Below are 14,869 nucleotides of genomic sequence, written 5' to 3' on the forward strand. Positions count from 1 at the left end.
TTTTGTATCTTCAGAATACTGATTTTTGGAACCTTTATTTTGCAGAGATGATCTTGGATTTAGGCTTCTCTCAGAGCAAGTTAGCCATCATCCACCCATCAGTGCTTTCTATGCTGAAGGTTTAAATAACGACTTCGTGTTTCATGGATCAATTTATCCTAAACTCAAATTCTGGGGCAAGAGCGTGGAAGCGGAACCAAAAGGCACAATGACTTTGGAGCTCCTTGAGTAAGTTGATAAGTAAGAATTGCATAAGTACATGGCCACATCTGTGATGGTTAGTGCGCATTAGAGCTTCGTGGCTTAGGAATGAGCATGTCTAACGCCCACATCCTAATGTTTGATGGCAGATTGCTTTGTGGGGTGGAGGGAATGAGAAGATGAAAGGAACTGCTATCGCTTGCTTTAATGAACTGTGTAATAATAGTAGTAATAGTTGGTGCTTATGTCTGCATTCTGCACAGATGCCTGGGCATCCAGTCCTACTAAGACTAGCACACTTGAGTCCTATTGGCTTTCCTAATGTCTGTCATTCAGTGTCTACACTGAAGTTGCTGTTTAAGGAATTGATAAAACCAGTAGCAAGAGGTTAATAAAACTCTTACTTTGCTGGGCTTGTTGCTATGTCTGTTTCAAGACTTGATGCCATTTATAGAAGATAGTTTGTTGCAGCAGTGACATTCAATACAAAGATACAAGTAACTTATTTTTATATCCCACAGACACAATGAAGCCTACACATGGACAAATCCTACTTGCTGTGTGCATAACATCATTGTGGGCAAACTTTGGATTGAGCAGTACGGAAATGTGGAAATAACTAACCACAAGTAAGTTGAGAATGTGAGTGCTTTCACTTGCTGCGAGTTCAAAAAGGAGAAATATTTGGAAGTAATTGGTGCCCTCTTGTTCTGCCTGCAGAACTGGTGAGAAGTGTGTACTAAGCTTCAAGCCCTGTGGCCTCTTTGGGAAAGAGTTGCACAAAGTGGAAGGATACATTCAGGACAAGAGGTAACAGTTTCATTGCTAATAAGAAGCAAGTTGCTGCCCTTTGTTTGTGAAGGGAACTGTAGGCCTGAATGTCCTTAACACAGTATGCCAAGGGCATAAACCTGAAACAGCAGGTTGTGAATTGTGTAACACTAAGTGTGCAGTTTAAAAAAAAAATTGCCCTCAAAAGTTCTTTTTTTTTCAGCTATTTTTGTCTGAAATTAAATAAATCTCTTTAAGCTCCTTTGTAAACTTGGTCTTTCTTGACAGCAAAAAGAAACTTTGTGCACTGTATGGGAAGTGGACGGAGTGTCTGTACAGTGTTGACCCAGCTACTTTCGAAGCTTACAAAAAAAATGACAAGAAAAATACAGAAGAGAAGAAAAGCAGTAAACAGGTACTAGTCACGTATGAAGGTGGTATCTCAGAGGCGTGATAGGGCAGCTAAATATTTCTGTAGCGTTTAAGAGCATTAGGATTACTGTTCACTTGTTCTGTCTTTCTTAGTGATCCCACAAAACCAGACTGGATGAATATCGGTATTAAGGGATAAAAGGCATGTGCTCTCACAGATTTGTATTAAAGCTTCCCAAATATTGGAGTTATCTAGCTGTTGGCTGGTTCAATACCTGCCCCTTCCTCCCAAGTCAAATGGAGGTATTGGATATTTGTTAGTTGGACTGTGGTTCTGATAATGTATGATAACGTTTATGTTTTAGCAGGAGAACTTGGACTTAGAGAGGCAAAATAGACTAGCTTCTCATCTAGATAGGAAATCCTATTTTTCAGCTTTTCCAAGGTATTGTTTTCTATTACATTGTCCCAGCCATAGAATCATTTAATTTTTTCTCCCACAGTTGCATTTTTTTCTTTATTCTGGGAGAAAAAATTAAAATGTTCTTAATTGTTTCAGACTTCTGGTAGCTTTTTGTTTAAGGTGTATGGTGATGGTGGCCCCTTACAGCTTGATGAAGAACAATCATTCACAGTTACTTAAAATAGGGATTGTTCCCCTTTGGTGACTATAGCCAGATTTCTTTGGTTTTGGTGTTGGTCATTTTAATGTCAAAACAAGGGAGATAACTTTTGAAAGCAGTTGTTCCTGTGCAGGTTCAGACTGTTGCTGTATCTGAGATTGCTCCAGTGCCTGTCATCAGGAGAGTACTAAGGCACTGGGGATTACTGCTTCTGCTTGAGTCTGGCCTGGTGAGCTCTAGGGAGAAAGGAGCAAAGAAAAACATACCTTGTGTCTTTGTTCAGCTACCACTGAACAACAAAGCTGAAGATGGCCCTTGCTTTGCAGGTCAAAATGAAGCATGCTGTTGTGTAAAGCTCGAACTATGTGTTCCTCTGACACAAGTAAAGCATGTATTTTCTAATCATTTAACAGAACTAGTTCTGTGAAGAAAACTGAAAGCTCTGTAGTGCACACTATCAATCAGCATAGTTTTTGTTGAATATATAATCCCACTGCCCCCTTGTGTTCAAGAAGCTGATATTGCATATAGTTTTTGACCTCGGTGACACAAGTCTCAAGTATAGTATCTGGATGTGGTTTGTTTGTGTTTATTACCTTCAAGGTAATAAAGCTGTTATTCAGGCGTGAAGGTATGTTGCCGTTCAAATTACTTTTCATTAGAATTTTCAGATTTTTTTTTAAGTTGTTTTCCAGCAATTCCTTCTTGCTTTGTTTTTGCTAATGTAGGATTTTTTCTGTCTCCCTTTAGGGGACCAGCTGGGATGCAAGTCCTTTTTCAAAATGCCCCAGGTTTTCCATCTAAATCTCTGATTTTTATAGGGATGAAACTACTGGAAATAGAATTTGGCAGGGTGCTGAATAAGTCTTCATGTATGCAAAGGTAGTGTTTTACCAACATCAGCATAAGAGTAGACCCTTGAGTTAGGCCAAGATAACTCTGCTCTGAATAAACTAGGTGTTTTTTTTTTTTTTTTTTTTTTTTTTTTTATCAAGACGAAACATTTTGTGCAGAATTTTCAGTGCTAATATGTGGAAGGAAATACTGAAAGGCACTAGCACCTGCCCTCATGCATACCTGGTTACAGACACTAGACACTTGCTTTGGCAAGTCTTTTATTACCCTCCTGGTAGTATAGTTTATGAAAGAGATATTGGGCAGTGCTGAGTATAAAATAGTCGATGTCGTGGCAAAAGCACTTGGAAAATCCCTTTTTTTCTTTTCCCTGAATTCCTTGTAATTCTTGTGGTACTTTTAAGGTCATGTATCAAACCAGGCTCAAATTGTAGCATGCGTTCTAGATTTTTCTATAAAAGTTGGTTTGGAGTTTGACAGTCTGTTACTTAAGTGCCCTTGTTTTGTTATATGTTTTATTATCTTTTGTTATATGAGTTTTCTGATCTGTTTTGCTTCAAACTCCTAATTTCTGAAAGATTGAATCAGCTTGAAGCACAGTTGAGTCCATTCTGGGTGGTGGGATTTTTTTTGTACTAAAACATCAGTCTGTATTATCTGATACAACCATCAGAGAGCAAAGCTTATTAGCAGCAGGATTAAAGCTGTTAGCACGTAGCCAGGGGTTTTAGAGCATTAGTTGTCTTTAAGTTCAGCTCTGCTCTTCTGTGGTCTCTGAAATGAACTGCTGTGTTTAGCTGTGATAGTAGCACCAAATTTTCTTGGGAGGGTCTTGCTGGTTGTCTAGCTGGCTTTAGTTCAGGACTGTAACAATCTTGTGTGGCTGAATTAATGCCATCAGGTATAGAAGTGCTTGTGTTTGATTAAATGGGACATTTTTTCTAGTAGAAGAATTGACCTTTCTTAACACTTGATCATCCAAATTTTATCCACGAAGATATCGATGTACGAAACTGCTGGTAGTCTTTGCTTGGGAGGGAGTACACATCTTGAAAAGTTTGTTCCTGAAATTTACATTTGGTAAAAGTAATTTTACATAAGTTCCAGTGTTAGAAAGAACAAGTGTAAATTGTTTGACTCCTTAATATTGATGATGATACATTTGGGCTAGGGCAATCCTAAGCACAAATACAGACTGGGCAGAGAAGGGACTGAGAGCAGCCCTAAGGAGAAGGACCTGCAGGTGCTGGTTGACAAGAAGCTTGATATGAGCCAGAAACGCAGGAGAGGGACTCCTTATTAGAGAATGTAGTGGTAGGACAAGGAATAATAGCTTTAAACTAAAAAATTGTAGATTTAGATTAGGTATAAAGAATAAATTCTTCACTCAGAGGGCAGTGAGGCACTGGCACAGGTTGCCCAGAGAAGCTGTGGATGCCCCATCCCTGGAGGCCAGGCTGGATGGGGCTTTGAGCAACCTGGTCTAGTGGGAGGTGTCCCTGCCCATGGCAGGGGGGTGGAACTGGATGGGCTTTAAGGTCCCCTCCAAACCAAACCATTCTGTGATGATAATAAAAATAGTAAAATATTTCCATTTTCTTTATGTGCTACTTTTAGGTGGGCAATACCGAGGAACCCGATGAGATGCCATTGCCAGATTCTGAGAGTGTGTATGTTATTCCTGGAAGTATTTTGCTATGGAAGATAACTCCAAGACCTCCAAATTCAGCACAGGTCAGCCGTGCTTCTGTTTAATGAAAAGTGCATGCTATCCTGTTGTTCTGCCTGGTCAACGCAAAGCAGATTAATTTGTCCTCTTTTTCACTAATGGGTGTGGGTTTGCCTGGTCACAGCAACAAACTTTCTCACTACAGTTTTAACTGTAATGTGGGGTTGGAGGGCTAACCTCCACAGGTATGACTCTAGTTAGCTCAGTTTTTCTGCAAAATGGAGTGCTTTGTGCAGCCAGAGGTATGGGCAACTCCCCCACTTCTTCTCTCTATTCTATTCCCCCGCTGAGGCACATACCTCAGTGGTGTGTGAAGGGCTGTGGAGCTGGAGAGCCAGTGAGCAGGGACTGAGGGCATGTGTGCCACTACGGGAGAAAAAAAAAGAATTGGAACAAGAAAAGGTGCCCTCAGTAAGTTAATCAAGAGGGAAGTCTCCTTACGGAGCTGGGGAAAATACCAGTAGGACTGGAAAAATAAGATAAGAGAGAAGTAGTGCACTGAGTAATTGGATGCTGTCCTGGTTAAACAGAACCGCCAAGGATCAGCTACACTCTTCCTGACCGTGCAGCTCTGCTGGTGTCTTCAGTATTCCTATCTTGAGTGATTAAATAATATAAGAGCATCTAGATGTGTGTTTTTATACATCTGTTCTGGCGTGTATTAAGGCTAGCAGCTAGAGGCTTTGTAAGAAAGTCAACTTTCAGCTGTATCTCTGTATTTCAGATGTACAACTTCACTAGCTTTGCCATGGCTTTGAATGAGTTGGACAAAGAAATGGAGAGCGTCATTCCCAAAACTGACTGCCGGCTACGACCAGATATCAGAGCCATGGAAAATGGAGAGATAGGTACGTTTTTATTTCTCGTTAAAACTGAAGGGCTGGAGGGGAAAAAAAAAAAAAAGGAAACAAATTCAATTTTTCAATTATTAGATGAACTTTTAGAGTAAGTAGTTACCCATGCTACAAGACAGTAACTCTTTAACTGGCATGCCTCTAGTGGGAAAGGTATGCTGCCCACCTGTACTGGGTCAGGTACTAACTAATTTTGTTTGTAGCAGCCTAATGTTATGGTGCTGTGTTTTACACTGGTGCCCAAGGCAGCACTGATGACATGCTGTTGAATGTTTGTGCAGCATCAAGGCCACCTCTGTTTCTCCTCTGTCCCCAGGCAAGTGGGCTGGGGTGAGTGCAGTTAGGAGGGGGCGCATCTGACTACAACTGGTCAGAGGTTTTCCATGCTGTTAACATCATGCTCAGCAACAAAACTTTGTCAGGGAGGAAGTTTTCCCAAAGCAGCTGTTGCTTGGAGACTGGCAGGGCATAGGTCTGCTGCTGGGAGGTGATGAGTGATTGCCCTTGCATCACTTTCTCCTCTTTTTTGTCCCCTTCACTTATTAAACTGTCTTAATCTTGACCCATGAGTTTTTCTTGCTTTTGCTCTTTGATTCTCTCCCCAGTTCCTCCTCGGCAAATTGGAGAGAATGAGTGGCTTAGCTCCATCTACTGCACCACCTACTTGGTTGTGTTCTTCAATATAAGCAGGAATCTTAAACTTCATGCTATGCTTTTTATTTAGTTTGAGACCCTTTGTTGTGCTCTGTAGTCAAGCCCTATAATTGGAGACTAATCTAAGAAGAGAGTCTCAGAAGTGTTTGTGAACTTTTTGGTTTCTGTTTTCATCAGCCAGTGCAAAAGGGATATTTTGTTGTGCCAATTCTGACTAATGCAGTCGAAAGTATTTAAGTTGAAACTGCAACGTCAAATGTACTTGCTTCAAAATCATTCTTCGCTGGGAATTGAACACTTTTGTTGTCCTAGAATAGTGAATTAGAAGTGAATGAGACTTCAAATGAGTAGAAATTGTGTGCTTTTTAGAAACCTCATAGAGATTGCTACTGTAATGTCATGGAGTGAAAAGTGTCTTTTAGTCTTCTGACGTGCAACTTGGTGTTAAATACTTGATTATGGTGTGGAACAACCTCCCCCAGCCCTTTTTTGCCCCTCTCTCTTTGTCATTTTACTTATAAAGCAGGGTGGCCACATTCGTAGGCTAAAAGCATGGGGGCTTCTGATTTTTTTTTTTCTGGCTTGTTAAGTGATTTGGGTAAGTCATGAAACCTTTGATTCAGCTTCACCTACGTAATAGCATGATGACTGTGACTACTTCTGATAAATAGTCTGAGACTTAGGTATGAAAAACAATGAAACAGACATACTACAGTGCAATTGTACTTCTGAGTTTTTTTCTCAGAAGCTGATAATTTCTTTGAAGCTTATAAAAAAAAAAAAAAAGCCGATCAAGGAATTCCTACAAGCAGTCTCTTCTGTCTGCTGGATTGTTTTTTGGCCAGCAGGGTGGACATTCCTGGTTCACAGTATCGCCAATAACTTGTGTGTCTAAACTTGAAGTGTAGTACTTGTGCCTTTAACAAGAGGCCATGTTCCTTCACTATACTAACAGCCTAAAGTTGATCTTGCAGATAGACTGGTAACATGCAGTTGGTCTTCCAAAAATAATTCTCTCAAATACTTCTTTCTGAACTGTTTGAGAAACACTTTTTGAGGATTCAAGTATGAAAGAGATCATGCCTTTCATTTAATCTGCTTCTTAGTCTGACTTCTGACTTAGTCCTGAGACATTCTGAAGGAAAAACAGGCCCATCCTTTTGGCCAAATGCAAGCTTACTTTAACAACAACAACAAAAGCATGCTGCAAAGATTATTCTTCATGGTTTGGAGATGAATATTGCAAACACTTATTGACAGGAAACTAAACACTAGTAACAGCGTACCCAAAACTCCGGCAGGTGGCCAGACTTTGGCAATAAATCCAGCATTGTGTTGTACTTTATCAGTTTCCCTACTGAAATAAATTCTAGATATGCTGCCTCCCCTAGCTCACATTTGCTGACATGGGAATGTTTTCATGGACCTCAGGACATGAATAAATGTGTGTTTAGTGGTCACAAGACCGGAATCTGTCAGTGGCTGATCTTGTGCCACAGCTGGCCTGGCTCTGCTCTTAGGCTAGAACAGGAACACTACTGTGTTACGTAGATGACCTTTTAAATGGACAATTTTTCTACATCCCTTTTTAATTTGCTGGGTCAGCTGTGACTCTCTCTTATATACAAATTTTTATGTACATATGTATATACCCAAAGGCCTTGTGAATATTTATTTACCTGTGTATTTCTATTCCTTCAAGACCTAGCTAGTGAGGAAAAGAAGAGGCTAGAAGAAAAGCAAAGGACCGCTCGCAAAAATCGTTCAAAGTCAGAGGAAGACTGGAAGACAAGGTAAGTGTACCCGCGTTTCTGCACGTGGTGTTAGTTGTATAAAGGCTTTGAACACGCAGGTTAACTGCCACCACGCCAGCGATGCACAGAGATGTGTCGGTGTGGAAGAAGCTGACGTACCTGGTTTGGTGGTGCTGCTGCTGTATTTGCACAGGCTGTAGTGCTTCCAGAGGAGTGCGTCAGGCTTGCCTCCAGTCCTTCCTTCTTGCTGCTCACATACCCATGTTCAAATGCTAAATGCATTGTCTTTTCTGGGCCTCTGTTAGTTCTGGCCTGGCAAAGATGTTGCCTCTGATAGCTGCTTGTAAGGACTGCTGGTGATTAACTTATAATTGCCTCAAATTTGGGTGCTTGGCCAAAGGGAGGAGGAAATGATTCCTCCAGTGAACTTGACAGCTTATCGACTGCTGTCACTTCTCAGATCAGTTGCTGTGTGTCGGCAACTCTGCATTCCCACCACAGTCAGCTGTTTTCAACGTGGTAAAATGGCTTTCTCACCTCGCTAAGTCATTTCCTCCTTTCCGAGAGCATGACCAACTGCAAAAATTAGAACTGAGGGGAAAGTTAACTTACTTTTTAGCATCTGCCAGGATAATTTTTTAAACCGTAAGGTGAGGGAAGTCAGTTGGGAGCTCTTAAGCACAGCAAGCTAAGCAGAAGTCTTGAAAACATGACCATATAAACCTAGTTTGACTGGAGTCTATTAAATTTATATCAATAGGTTGGTCATCCCTTCACAGGGAAGAAAAAAAGGAAAAGAAATGAAACAGTAGGGCTAAACTCTAAAAGGAACCAAGCTTCATGTCTTCTTTACTAATTAGCTATTAATAACCCCAGACACTATGGATTAAATGTCTTTAAAATGTCTATTTGTAACTGTAAATCACTTTTTGTTTTCTTTCCTCCAAATGAAGTCACCCATCATCCCAGAGTCCCAGGTTTGGTTATGTCTGAACTGTCTTTTTATTATGCCTGCTCTCTTGAAGTGTTTGGGTTTGTCTGCCCCGAAAATGGTGCAAAATAACATCTTTGTAATACTTCTGAGTAAATGCTGGACAGCCTTACACTTCCCTCTTCCTTTCCTGAATTCAGAGGCCTTATAAGCTTTGGTTCTAGCTCCTGCCAAATATTTTTAAAGCAAGGGAAACTACACTGTGTTCTTCCAGGTGTCTGAAGTACCTTAAGGCATAGCTCAAAGCACCTGGACTTTGAGTATCAGGAGTAGGGGAATTTCCAGAGTACAATTCAGAGCAGTGGTTTTACAAGGTCTGTAATGAGTGCAGAAACCATTCCCAAGGTTCTTCAGCTGTTGTAGTGCAAGTAGACAGTGCGTGAACTTTAGCCCTGCTCACCACTTGCCTGGTATCCTTTAAGAACTCCTTGGTTTCCTTTTTTTTCCCCCTAGTATTTGATCTCCTCAGTAGGAATGCCAAGTACAGCTGCTTCCAAAGGATGAACATAAATTATGTAGGAACAGCTCCTTTCCATTTTAATGCAAAGGGTTGGGCTTGGGGGGAAAAAAGCCATACTGTGAAGGGAAACTCTCTACCTGTTCCCAGCAGGTCAGCTGTAGGTCTTCATCTGCAGCATGATGTAAATTGATGTAAACTGCTGCAACTTCCAGGTCCCATAAAGGTATATTACTTAGCTTGTCTAGTAGATTCTTCCCTCCTAAGAGACTTCTCCAAAGTGCCGAGCGATTGTTTATTTTGAATCCACTTCAGAAGGGGAGCCTTGGTGTTTCTGAAGAAGTGATTCATGCTGAGCAGCAGTCTGAACTCTTGAGTAAAGACTGGTTCCGTTCTGAAGCAGAGGGATGCTTGTTGCTGGTGATTCAGATCCCGCTCCTTCCCCTGTCACTTAGCTGCCCATCACTTTGGGTCCCCTTGTCCTTCCCATGCTGGCAGCAGCAGCACTGGAGGATGCTCCAGTGTCCTGATCTGTTCCAGTGCTGCAGATGCAGCCGTGAGGTACCAAGGGGTGAAGCTCCTTCCTCTGAGGGATGAGGCGAATGTGTATGTGTGCTAGGTGCCGTGCTAGTCAAACACGTGCACACACACACATCAGAACAGCTGATGCATCCTGCATGGAGGTGATATGGTCATGAACCATGTATAACACAAGGGGCGACAGCTATTTCTGCCTTCTGTTGACTCCTTCATTTAATCAGGGCAGGACCACTGCTGCTCAGCAGGGCGTTACTTCTGATACGCATCTCAACCCTCCTGAACCCAGCCAGCCTCGCCTACAAGCTGCTCCACTTTGTGGTGTGGCACTGTGGGACTGGCTGCCTTCAGGCTTTTGCTTTTCAAAGTCAGTTTCTCATAATTGGTCCGAATTTGATTTAACTTCTGCTTGGGACCCAATGATATCCTTGAACAGCAGAGTTGAATTTAAGTGGGCTGCCAGACACACGCATGATTTAAGGAAGGGCACTCACTGCAGCGAGGCATATAAAGCACGAACTGGCTTTTGTGGCCACTGAGGTGTTTGGAGCTTATCAACCACAGAAAGGGCTTACAGCAACCTGCCTCGTGCTGTGAACGTGGCTTGGCAGAACACAGCAAAACCTTTAACTGCTAGAGGGCTGGTGGCGTGTGGTCTGCTGCTGTGAGGCAGAAAATCGAGCTGGGCCCAAGCAGTAAGCAGTGCTCAGTAATGCCATACGGCATTGGTGTGAGGGAGGAGGACAAACTCCTGTACCGTGGTGCTCTGACAGGTCCTACTTGCTGCTGGGGGCCACTTGCCAGCAGTCTGGCCTTGTGAAGTGCACCCTACTCTACAGTCACCCCCCTACCCGCACTGCTACACGTGCGCACATCTGTGGGCACGTACACAGCTTGCTTCCAGAGGAGGCAGGAGGAGAGAGAAGAGAAACAAAGGCAGCGCCACATCCAGAGTGCCTGGCAGCAGCCAGCTCAGCAGAAGCTTGCACATAGTTTCCTGCAGCTGGAACCAGCTTTCTTGGCTTTGGGGTTAGCCCCACAGCGCTGACACTGGGGTGCAAGGCCTTACGTGGTGATAGGCCGGGACTTCCCCCGCAGCCCCTGGGGGGAATTTTGTCCATGCTGAGGGGTGCTAACACGCTTGTTGTGAGTTAGTGCACTGCAAAACAAGGCCGTAAAACACAAGGGGAAATCTAGATCCTAACATTTTTCTGTTTCCAGGACTGTGGTGCTTGCAGTGTTTTAACGTGTCTTGAAAAAACTGTTAGTGTTCCTGCATGCCAAAATGACTGTTCACAACTGCTTTGAAGTATAACTGGACCTGTCCTTTCTAGTCTTGACTGCTTCAAGTGACAAAATAAGTGTCAGCAACTTCACCTGGGAGACACTAAAGTGGTGTTGGGAATGGGGAAATCTGACTAAGGAATTTAAAATCCAGAGGGCTCCGGCATTCACCGTAGTTACTTTGAGCAGTAACCACTGAAGACGCAGCAAAGCAGTTCTGAACTTCCACAGAAACGCGTGAACAGCTTCCCTAACGTGCTGTGTGTTTCCTTACAGATGGTTCCACCAAGGCCCCAACCCCTACACCGGTACACAGGACTGGCTTTATTCTGGCAACTACTGGGACAGAAACTACTTTAACTTGCCTGATATTTATTAAAATGCAATAAGAAGCCTGTGGCTGAGACACAAATAAGTCTTAATCTGTTTTAATGTTTTCCCTCGTTTTACTTACCTCCTGAAAAAAACTGACATGTTATCCAACAGAATATATTATACGTCTCCACAGTAAAGCTGGTGGTACATGACCTGCAGTCCCTGAGGTAGGGAGTACTTTTTGTGGCTGATGGTGGGTCCCGTGCGGACAAAGCCAGTACGTCGTCATGGTGTAGAGCTGCCCCGTTTGCTGAATACACCTATATTAGGTTGTGGTGTATGAGGACTAGAACACCCTCGGCTGTTCTGTGAATACTTTCTTTCATAGCTAAAGTCGGCACAAGTAAAACTGGTTTTATTTATTGTGACATGAGAATGTTTAAAAGCACACAAAGTAATTGCAATAGTCCGTTCTTAAAGCAAAGAAGGGTGTGTCACTCTTGTAAAGATGTAATTTTTCATAAAGTGACTTTTCTTTTACTAAAGCAACTCCCTTGAATCCTGAGCTCTGGCCAGATTCCAGAAGCGTGCCCATTTCTGGAGCATTCACGCAGTTGTTTAAGCTGGTAACATTAATCAGAGGTATTTATTCAATGTTTTGTGCAGTGTGTTTTGAATTTTGCTCTCCTGTTTTGCTACCAACCTTATGGTTTATGGAATTAAGAGCCATTTAAACACCTACAGATCTGATTCGAACTGCACACTAGTAACAGGTTTAAAAAGAATCTGTTTAATGCACTAGAAGTTCTGGTGCCCAGCACCACTGCAAAAAGGCAAGAACTGATCCAGCCCAGGACCCAGCGGGACACGGTGGTGGGGGACAGGAACTGTGTCTGTACTGTGCAAATTCCCTGGGAGGAAGTCTTGTGCATTTCAGAGGTAGTAAGGCACCTCGGTGAGGCCTCCTGTGCACAGCTGCTTTACCCCTTTTCAGTGGGGTGCATTCAATCTTAGAATGTAAGTTTATATTGAACTGTGTACAGAGCTTCTAGAGGGCAAGCTGCTCTTTGTACAATATTTTAACTGCTGTCTGGAGGTTAGTGTTAATCAAATAATTTAATTGCTACTAAATAAAGGCTTCAAAACTTCTTGCATATGGTCTAGAGTGTTGTCTAACAGTGCTGAGCATTTCAGAGCAGGCCTACTGCAAAAGCTGCTGCAGTGGAGTGGGTAGTGGGCTCCACCGCCCTCTTTTCTGCTTATGGGAGCTGGGGATGGCTGGGGAATGCAGTCCCGTCTTCCTGAACTGCAATGAGGCTGCGGAGCCTCCTGCCTGGAAGCTGGACCAGCAAAACTGTACTGAAGGCAATGAGATACTTTCTATATTTACTGTGCACTACTAGAATTACCCAGGCAGTGCAGTGATGCAGTGACGTTTGCATAGATAAGGGGAAATGTCTTCTCTTGGCAGCCTTTCCCGTGAGTATAACCCCAGCAGTACAAGCTACAACTACACTTTGTTTTCTTTTTTACACTACACACTGAACTAACTTAAGCTGTATATAATTCCTGTGTAGTTTGAGCTTATGCGTACACCGTTAGCACAGTGAAGGAGCTGGAGCCCTCAGCAACACAACAGCTGTAGCCGATGTCTCTGGTCATATTGCAATACTGCATTTTCATAGTGCATGCTGGAAATTACACTGGGTATGTCGTGCTGGACTAGAGAAGTATAAAATGCACAGGATGCAATTCATTTTTATAAAGCAATTTTTAATATGTTAAATTCCATTCCTTACGAACGTGTCCTGAAGGCCAGCCAGCATGGCTTCTCAACCTGTTTAAAAAAACAGCATGAACTCAGTACAAGGTGTATATATATATCGAGAACTACAATTTAATTATGTCACCAAAATGAACTCTAAAGTTAAATAGTATTGTGCAACACTGTCATGCTACACTTGCGGTCTGATTTTTTTAAAAAGGGTTGAGCTGTATGTAAATATCAGATTAAATCTTGGTTACTGTAGGCTAAAACCAGAGCAAGAGCAGTAGTACGAACTGCAAAGTAACAAGCTGGGCAAGGCCTCGTGTCTATTATGCATGACAAGTAGTTTAATCACTAGCCTTAAACCTGACTGTATTTAAAGATGGGTTGAATTACGCTTATCAGTAGCAAAAGCCAAACCCCAGCATCTCCCCTGTAACCCTCGGCATGGGCGTTTATACCTGCGTGTGTGTGGCCAGCTGGTCAGCCTTGCTTGGCAGACATCACCATATCCAGAGGGATGGCAACCGAGATAAAGTCTGGCACACTGGGCCTGTCTGTTTCCTCATCAGCTGGCCTGGCTACGGGGACTGGGACTACCGTGAGTCTCCTGGCACCTGCCCCTTGCTGTGTGAAGACAGCGTGGCTAGGGAGAGACTGCCAGTCCTGCCTGGTCTGAATGGTAGAGCCCACTAAAATGAAAGGTGGAGTGTCTCCCCTCTTGTTCTCTTCTTGCATCGCGTAAATTGGAGCAGACACTTGTGGCAGCTGACCGGGGGATGGTGGCTTTTGACCTTGCCTCAAGTCAGTTAGGCAATAGAGGGTCCACACATTAGAATATGGTGGTGGTTGTCCGGCTTCCCTTGATGCCATGGCTACAAAGACAAAAACGTAAGAGGGCTGGTGTCAGGAGCAGTGAATTCCAGTCACAGTCTAAGTCCTTACGTTTAAGACAAACAGACCTACGCTTCGTAAAAGCAAGCATGGTGGAGAAGAGAGCTGGGATAGCAGGTGCAGTTTGAAACACAGCTGACGGACACCTGCAGCCTAGGGAAGTGGAACTGCTCATGGTCAGAGGCTCTCCTGAGTGAGCATTTGAGAACTCAGCCATTTGACCAGCACTTCCGAAACTAAGGCTTGCCAAACTCTCCCAAAACCATGTCTTAAGAGGCAACATCGTTAATTTAGAGATCTGCTCAAGTTCAGCTCTCCTCTACACCATGCTTTGCTGAGACCTCACAACTGTATTACTTCTCCTAGCACCTGGGATAAGGCTTGGACAGATTCTGCAGAACCTGAGAGACCTGGGGCAGGGGGGCTCCACCCTGGAGGGTTTTTCCAGCTGGGCAAGGGATGAGCCAGGCACTTATCACCACATGGAAGCGATGGTGATGAGGGCTTCACCAAGAAACAGAGCACCAGCTCTCTTCATGTTTGCAGAACTGATGACCAGTGCTCAGCCCACCCAGCGCAGCTGCAGAAACTCACCAGTTTCACCAAGACAGCACAGGCAACCACCACCATTTGTTTTTAAATGGAAAACCTCATACATCAATGCTGGAAAGTGAGATCTTTGAAGAAGAGGCGCTCTTACCAGTCACATCTTCAGCCACAGGGCACATCTTAGGCCTCTCCTACCTGCTTCAGCAAGTATGGCTTGTTTTGAGCAAGACCGTTTGGGATCAAGGGCTACCTTCCCTTTGC

General features: G+C 43.3%; 1 protein-coding gene across 3 annotated transcripts in view; it reads left to right on the forward strand.

Annotated features, from left to right (window-relative positions):
• OSBPL1A (oxysterol binding protein like 1A) overlaps positions 1-12,551 on the forward strand; it is a 77,342-nt gene extending 64,791 nt beyond the window's left edge. For 2 of the 3 annotated variants that reach the window (XM_068671859.1, XM_068671858.1), the window contains 9 exons: positions 46-228; positions 723-830; positions 922-1,011; positions 1,261-1,387; positions 4,440-4,556; positions 5,276-5,399; positions 7,762-7,852; positions 8,767-8,790; positions 11,359-12,551. In XM_068671859.1, the coding sequence (XP_068527960.1) occupies positions 46-228; positions 723-830; positions 922-1,011; positions 1,261-1,387; positions 4,440-4,556; positions 5,276-5,399; positions 7,762-7,852; positions 8,767-8,790; positions 11,359-11,461 (967 nt within the window). In that variant the 3' untranslated portion in view covers positions 11,462-12,551. The remainder of the gene's footprint in view (positions 1-45; positions 229-722; positions 831-921; positions 1,012-1,260; positions 1,388-4,439; positions 4,557-5,275; positions 5,400-7,761; positions 7,853-8,766; positions 8,791-11,358) is intronic. The other variant, XM_068671857.1, reaches the window with a different exon arrangement.
• The last annotated feature ends 2,318 nt before the right edge of the window (positions 12,552-14,869 follow it).

Source organism: Anas acuta, chromosome 2 (assembly GCF_963932015.1).
Source record: "Anas acuta chromosome 2, bAnaAcu1.1, whole genome shotgun sequence".
Classification (NCBI taxonomy): Eukaryota; Metazoa; Chordata; class Aves; order Anseriformes; family Anatidae; genus Anas; species Anas acuta.